An 8,799-nucleotide genomic window follows, 5' to 3' on the forward strand; every position below is an offset into this window, starting at 1 on the left:
TTGCTAATCATTTATGATGCATTTACAATCAGGTGCACACTGAAAAAAATAATTCTTAGCACCAAGTAGATGCATTTACTTGAATCCTATTTCTTAGCATCAAGAAAATATTCTTTAACAGAAGTAATTTTTATGTAAACCAGGCATATATCTTTTGTTTATCTAAAAAATGAATTCTTTGGCTATATTTTCTTGATTGAAATACATATTTCTTACATTTAAGAAAATGATTTCCTTAATTCAAAAGGTCTAGATTAGTTGAAATGTGATTTGTCTTTCAAAGAAATATATATTTGATTCAAAGAGTTCGATTCTTTGAACTGATTCGGGACACGTTTGAATTAATAATTTTTACATACATGAATCAAGAATTTAAGTTTATTTTACTCAAAGAAATAATAATTTAATTCAAAATAATATTAATTGAATTACAGTATATATTTTTTTGTCACAAAGGGCTCATGCATTTATAGCAATGGAGCATTTATTCAGATGAAAAAGGTATTGTGTTTACATAAATTCTTATTTCTTTAGTGGAAGAAAATATTTCATTTGATTACTAGAATTAAATTATTCATAACAAATAAACATTTATTCCAATGAAGCAACCATTTTTTTAAGTCATAAGATTAACAATTTGGCGTCATTTGTTTCATTTGAATACTTCTTTAGATTAAAGAAATATATTGTTTAATTAAATATCCATGTTTCTGATTTAAAGAAATATTTCTTTGGCATTCATGGAGAGGCTTAAATACGGTTTTCTGCCTTAAAATTTCCATGTTACGTTAGCGTCGTGGTCAACGTTGTGGACTTTACACTCGATGGACCCAAGTTCAATTCCTGCTGGGGGTGGATTTTTCATCGAATTTGTCTGTTTGAGGATCATCAAGTTTTAAAATTATATAATTTGCTTAAATTAAATATGTATATTAATAACAATGATAATTATAATTTAGGTTAAAAAAATCCAGTACTTTATTGCACTCGCGCATGGTCTAGGCCAAAGAAATATTTTTTTGAATCAAGAGATATTTTTGAGCCTATAAAATATTTGCTTGACCTTAAAATATATTTCTTTCCTTCAATTTATATTTCCCCATCTCAAAGAAATATTAATTTCGAACAATGAATCATTCATTTGGTATAAAATGTATATTTTTTGTCTTTAATATTTCTTTGATTCAAAAAAATATTTCCCTTCGACGAACAGGTCGTATTTATTTGCCTCTAATAAATGTTTCTTTGAAAATAAACAGGACTTTCACTTATTTCAGCCAAGTAAAATTCACTTGGTACCAGTAATCCTTTTTTTTCAGTACAACAATATTATGTTACTTAGAGTCAAACATGATGTTAAAACTAAGAAATATTAATTTTTTTTCAGATAATATTTTCTTCATTTGCCAGTTAAGCAGAAAAAATTGAAGGGAATTAAAAAAACTGAAACTTGTGCTCACCGCATTATTGCTCTCTGCTTGCGCGTTGGGATCATCCTCCTGTTCGTTATCAGCGTACTCGTAGTCCTGTTCCAAACTTTTTGTTTTCACCTGAGCACCCACAACTTCCGGAATAACTTTCTTTTTATTTTCAACGTTGTTTTTATTATCGGAAAATTCTACCGCAATGGATACTTTCTGAGGATTTGATTCCATATTATCAAGTAAAGATTTTGCAGTGGTAGCAGCAAAGGGTGTCATGGTTACAGGGTCAAGGTCAGATCTTGAAAGGTTTTTTGATTCATATTTCAAGTTACCATAGGCGTCACGCTTAAGGTACTTTCCAATCTCTATATTTCTATAGTCTCGTCGAACCGTCGGCTTCGGGGTTGTTGGATCCTCAGACGTCAATCTTCTGATAATATCATCATAAGTTTTCAGAGGAGGCTTGACGTCGTTTTTGTAAAAATCATTATCCAGCTCATCGCTGTTATCATTTCCTGATTTCTCTTCCTTTTCATAGTCCTTCGAAGATCTTGTTTCTTCATTGTCATCATTCTCTTCTTCATCAAAGAAATCATCTAGATCATCATCGTAATCGAACAAACCAGTGCCGTTTTCTTTAAAGAACTTTCTTCTACCATTTCCTGTTAATTCCTCATCGACGTCATCCTCATCAGAGTCATCGTGGAACCTGTTCTTTGAGACACCTCGATAACTGGTGCCGAATTTTCGCCTACGATCTCTTCTCTCGTCCTTACGAATCGAGTTTTTCGACTTCCAGTCCCGCCTCGAATCCTGATGAGCTCTCTGATCCTTGGAATCTTGACTCTCATAATCATCAAGCCTGTGCTTGCGAACATTTTTCCTGTTGTAATACTCTTCACTCTCATTCAGATAATCCTTATCATCTTCATAACGATTATATTTGTCATAGTCGTTATAGTAGTCTACTTCCTCCTCATCATCATAATCCAAGGAGTGTCCCTTGTGATACGTCCTGTCTCTGCTAGGACGAATTTTGTGATTCTTTTCCCTGGTACCACCATAGCGGGAATTCCTGTGCCTCTCGGCGTACTTGATACCATGGTGGGTACTACGGTAATAGGGCCTAGAAGGCCGGGAATCGAGCCTGCCCCGGTGGGCCTTCTTGGACGAGAAGCTTCTATCGTAAGTGTCCAGACCATATTCTTCCTCGGACTCATCTTCTACATCCTCGTAGTCTTCATTCTCATTCTCGTTCCAGGAGGAGGACGAGGAGAATCTTCTTGGTGGGTACTTGTGATGCCATCGCGATGATGGTTCGTGCCTGTGCCTGTGACGATGCACCACCTCAGAACTGTCCTGATGATGCCTACATTCGACCACTAGGAATCCCAGGGCCAAAAAAACTAACATTGGTACCAAAACCACCCTCGATTCTCTCGACATCTTCGTCAGCTTAGCCTTGACGAACTTCAATTCGCACAGTTACATTATCCCAGCCCTTGCTATCCTTTGTTTCAACGTTCAACAATTCTTGATACCGATTTTGCCACCTGTGTACACTAATTCGAAACCACCTCTCAGGAGAACATGGCGAACGCAAGGGGTTTTCTCACAAAAGAGGGACACTTATTTCGATCATTTACTATCAATGATCGGATCATTTAAGCCACCTTTTTATTTTTAGAAACACTTTCTCACTTGTTTATTCTAAACTCACTTAAATACAATGGAAATTGAACAAATGTATTACAAATTACCGCGGGAACTTTGATCGAACACGTGTTTGACAATCCACGTGCTTAATAGGGAGAACTTGCGAGGAAGAGAAGAAGCAGTTAAGTTTCGTGTTCGATGCAACCAGCTCGGTCGCACCGAGCGACTTTTTTTCGCAGAGGCTGATTTTTAGCAGACTTGAATTTTCCAACCCTTTCTTAACATCAGATTTAAAATTATTTTAACAATTTATTTTTGACAGCTCTAGAAGTTTCCTTTCTGAATGACTCTGTTAAAATCGCAATATTGTATCCGTGTGCTTTGGGGGTGAGGTTGGAAACTTTAAGGAACTGTGAATAATTCTCGAGAAAAAACGCGTGGTACCGGCACCGGGTTTTCGCGCAGTCCTTTTACCGACAAGCATCCAATCGTATCGCGTGCCGAATGTCGCGGACGACTGAGCCTGCGTCGACCGCTGCCGACGAGAACGCAAAACGCAGAGCGCATGCGTACAGTATAACGACCCCCCGCCAGACGATCGCGGTATGAACTTGATGCATCGTCTCAACAGATTTTCCTATGTCAGCAGGTGATTTCCGAAAATTCCCGATTTGTCTCTGCCTGACAATCTGAGATTCCCGCCGGCTAGGATGATAAGCCGCTAGACGAAACGCATTTATCTTTTCTAGTCTGCACTTGATTTCGCTAATTATTTCATTGCAAAATTCTGATTAGATAAACTATAGAGAAGTACGCTGATTTTAATGGCTGATAAATTTTTCATAAAATTAATCAAGTTCTACAATAGGGTGATTTAAATTTCTACCTGTAAAAATTCGATTTTTGGTGATGAATTCCCCAATTTATTCGTTTTTCGGAAGAAAAAATTGCGTCATTTTTTGTTAACGTTAACCCGTGCCACCGGGCTTGAGGAATTAATATGGGATTTAAACTGAGAAAAGCTCACTTTACGAAACACTCGAAAAAAATACTTGTGATAAAGTTTTTGTGAATTAAAGTTTAGTCACCTCTTAAAAAATATTCACAGAATAAGTTCCACCCAAGCAGTTTTAATTTTGACCCCCCAAAACTCCTTGAATTGTGCCCGCAAAATGACCCGAAAAAGCAAAATAACGGTTTTCTTAAAGTTCATGCGTGAAAAGTTATTATTTTCTGGTTAATGTTGTAAAAAAATTACGGAATTTCTTTTTCCTGGAAACGAACAAATTGGGAGGTATCGAATAACAAAAAACTAAAATCGAATTTTTGGTTCACCCTAATGTCCAGTCACTTCTTAGGGACCATCCATACTTTAGGAAACACATTTTTTACCAATTGTTACCACTTCTCTCCTCCATGTAAAAAACCGTAACAAATTGGTATGGACCTCCTGCCATCATCGCGCATGTTTCATAAAAATAGTGTAGCGTCTTTAATTGTAAATCTTGAAAATTGAACTATATATCCAAAACAAAAGTTTTAAAATTATATCATATTAAACTATAAACATGCTAAAATAATAAATATTCAAATGTATGACTTAAAAATTGCAAATCGTTCAAATTGAATAATTTTCAATTGTCTATCTTCTATATTAATCTATTAAAAAAGGTGTTGATCAAAATACTTACATAATACCGTTAAAATACAAATCTGGACAATTAAATAATTTTCAAATGTATATTTTTAAAATTCAAGAATTTTTAATTGTTAATTTCTAAAATGGTACAAATTTCATTTACAATAAAAAATTATGCAATTCTTAGGTTTTAAAATACATAATTTGGTGATTTTTATAATTTACATGTGAAATTTCTTCAATTTGGAAGATTTAAAATGGAAAATTCTTCACTTTTAATCTTCAGAATCACCAAAATTTAAGAATTCTGATATGTAAATCTTTAATATTGAAGAATTTTCTAATGCAAATTTTAACAATTGAAAAATCTTCCGTTTTATATATTAAAAACTGAACTACACATTTGAAAAAACATTTTAAATTACCTAATTTAAAAACTGTAAACCTTCTAAATTAATTATTTTCAATTGTAAATTTTCAAAATTAATCTACAAAAAAGTCACAAAAATAAAAATCTTAAAAGTTAATTTCAACAATTTCAGCATTTATCAATAAAAAAATTATAAAATTAGTTTTGGCATCTCTTAGAAAAAAGAAGACTTTTGTTTTCTTACACTTTTTTCGTATGATACCGTGTTTGCAATCTACAGCGTTACAGACTATATTTTTATAGATATTTTTCTACAGAAAGATGGAAAAAATACTAATCTAATTATAGCGATATCGAAGTTTTTATAACATTATAACAATCTTTTATTGTAATAAGAGAACTTTAACGCCATACTATATTATATTCTTAATTCACCCCCCCCCCTTTCCCATGCAATAAAACATTAATTAAATATTTGAAAAGTTTTATTTTTGTAAATTGTGAAACTATTGGTGTCGAACTTCAGGCAAGCAGCAATTGTCAATTTTCCACATTCGCTGTCAAGCAGACTCTTTGTTTCTATAATGCCTTCACGTCGAATTGATTTTTCTGCTTTAAACAAAACATTCTGTTGTTAACTTTTTTCTGTTTTACTTTTTCTCGATTCTAATTGCAAATTTACATTTCAAAAAAATTTAGATAATTAGAACATATTTTATTTTAAATGAATGTTGTTGCAATTCAAAGTAAATTGACTTGAATAAGACCCAACAGAAGAACCTTTTATCTTCAATGTGAGGCAATAACATTTTTGTTGCTGAACTTTCTTCTGAAAGTAATGTTACGTCAATGGTTTTTATATTCACTTTAATATGACTTGAAACATGACTTCTTTGCGTTTGCAACATTACTTCTTTAATTGATAATTTCCATAGTAGAATCGTACTGTCACAACAAAGAATAAATAACAATAAATTAGAATATATAATGTGAAAATTGTATTTTTATGGAGAAATCTTTAGTCACACGTAAAATTTGGTAATAGCCATTTTTGTCCAAAGCAGTGAAAAATGGTAATAGATTGTAAAATTTTTTCTATAATTCGGACATTATAGTTCAAGCGGGCATCAAGACACTTATCGATCTTTCTTTTTTTCTTCAAAAAATGAACAAGACGCGAAAAATACTTACACAGAAAAGTTGTTCTGATGATATTATCAATGAAAAATCGTGATTAAAAAAAATGCATATCAGCTTTAAGGTATTTAGCTTTTCTTTTTTGATTGTGATTATGGATTTTATATTCGTTTGCAATCTCCAAGGAAAATTTTAATAATTTTAAAACAGTAACAAAAAGGCGACGATTTTTTAGATAATAATATTTGATATTTTCTTTATGAAATACGTGAGAGACGAAGAAAGTTTTAGGAATATATATATAATCCGTAAATATTTGTTCTCTGTTCATCGAATTTCGATCAACCGAGACAAAGCTTTAAAAATAAATATGAAAAAAGAACTATTTTCATGAGTTATTTGATTTTGACTTCAACCTTCCCAAATATCTTCTCATTTTATAGTAGCAAAACTAGTAATCATTGTATACTGTTATTTGCAATCAACGTCGAGCAATCAATCGTTAACTATAGGGTAAGAGCACCAATTCTTGGCACCTTAGCTCTATTATTGACATGCCAAAATCCGAAATGCATTTATTATCTTTTGGATAATGATAATTATTATTAATAATTAATAATAATAAATATATAAATGAATAATGAGTAATGAATAATATATATAATGAATATTTCATATATGCTTTATGTGTAAAAATAACAGTAGAATTAAATTAACTAAAACAAAACATGATAAAAAAATGTATTATCTACGAAATTAAAGAAGGGGGCCAACATTGAGAGGGCGGGCAAGAATTAGTGCTCCCTATTGCTGCACAAAAAATTAAAGTCTATAAAATGTATGTATTTAATCAAGTTTATTATTATAATTAATTTAATGAAGTGAACCAAAAAAAAAAACACACTTCCACTGCGATTAACCATCCAGTTTTTCATTAAAAAAATATTTCATTCTGTAAAAAGCTTTTCTTTCAACCATTGAGCATTTAATTTCAGAAAAAAACATGTTCACAATACACGGAGAAACTCTTGATCGTGAAATTTGGCATTATAATATTAATATTTACCAAAGTTTTATGGCAATCTAGGATATAGCCGAGAAAATAGTATGATTGCCGCAGCCATAGGAAGAAATACATTTTCCATTTCATTTATAAATATACTTCAAACCTAATAATTGCCATTTGTAGTTAGAAAAATTCATATTTTTGATAGCAAATTGAAGTTGAAAAAAGTGATATTCACAAATTAAATGATAAAACCGTAGTTACAATAACTAGCATTTAAAATAACATAAATTTCAAACAGCCCCATGCATCGCCACAACTTTTCTGTTTTCTTACGACCCGGAGGGGGATTGTTGGTTAAACTAATCCAACAGATGGCGCCACAAAAAGTAGGTCTGTCTTTTTCATTGAATTGCATTAAGAAAAGGCAAAAATAATTAAAAACTTGATGCTGTTTGCAAATAAAAATAAATAATATATGAAAAAATAAGAGTAACTATTACTAATTATCTCAAAAAAGAAAAAGTCATGAAAGTATGTAGTTTAATATGAATAAAATTTAATTTTGTAATAGATTTTGACAGCAGTTCGAACTTTATATTTTTGTGATTTATTTTGCTCATATTATTAATTTTATTATTTGTTAAAGTTAAAAATAATTTTTTTTTGGTTAAAATTCTTAATGTAGCTAATGAAAAATTAATAATATTAAAGACCTCAATGACAAAAATATTTTTAAAATATACATGATCAGAAGAATTAATAAAAAATATATGACGTATATTGTATATTGAGGGAATAATTTGGTAAAAAGTCAATGAAAAGACTAATAAATGAGAAAGTGGATTTAATATTATTTAATATAATGTATATATTTATTTAAATTGACCCGAATATCACATATACATTTATACAGTGCAATCATTTATTTGTTGCTTAATCTTGAAAGCTTTTTCTCGCTGCATTCAACTTCTAATAATTTTATTATACATTTTTTATTTAAAGGAGATTTTGAATCAAATAGTTAATTATATTATTGCAAACCTCATTTCTAAAATGAACAGACTGTAAACTATTAAACTCTATAAACAAACGTACCGTACTCATGACGGACAGTAGGAGGAAATTCACTTTTTTCGTCCAGCTTGACGCCCCGAACTTTTGTTTTCTCTATTTGTTTATTAATCATTTTTCTACTCAAAGCATGGAAGAACTGAAATTTTGTACATAACAATGTTTTACGCTTTGATAACTGATCAGGAAAACTTTATATTGTCTTCAATTAATGTTTAAGGACTCATAAAATACAAATAATTTGTTTATAATTCAATTTATTTGTTGCAACCAAATTTGATAAACAAATTAACAAATAGTCCTATTATTGGTAAAAAAGTTTGGTGCTAAAAGTGCTTCACATTAATGTAGGAATGACATTCAATAACAAAAATAATTTAAACGTTTATAATAACTATTGTTATAAACAATTCTTGTGGCAAAATATTATTATTTGAAATTTTTCAAATGATTATTTCCTTCAAGCGCCAGGAAGACTTCAGGTATTCCCTAA

At 30.9% G+C, this 8,799-nt stretch overlaps 1 protein-coding gene across 2 annotated transcripts in view; it reads right to left on the bottom strand.

Annotated features, from left to right (window-relative positions):
* Nucleotides 1-3,579, bottom strand: part of LOC117181643 (protein PFC0760c-like) — a 235,372-nt gene extending 231,793 nt beyond the window's left edge. For both annotated transcript variants that reach the window (XM_033374537.1, XM_033374538.1), the window contains exon 1: nt 1,461-3,579. In XM_033374537.1, the coding sequence (XP_033230428.1) occupies nt 1,461-2,870 (1,410 nt within the window). In that variant the 5' untranslated portion in view covers nt 2,871-3,579. The remainder of the gene's footprint in view (nt 1-1,460) is intronic.
* Nucleotides 3,580-8,799: the final 5,220 nt, after the last annotated feature.

The sequence above is a fragment of the Belonocnema kinseyi genome, chromosome 10 (genome assembly GCF_010883055.1).
Source record: "Belonocnema kinseyi isolate 2016_QV_RU_SX_M_011 chromosome 10, B_treatae_v1, whole genome shotgun sequence".
Taxonomy (NCBI): Eukaryota; Metazoa; Arthropoda; class Insecta; order Hymenoptera; family Cynipidae; genus Belonocnema; species Belonocnema kinseyi.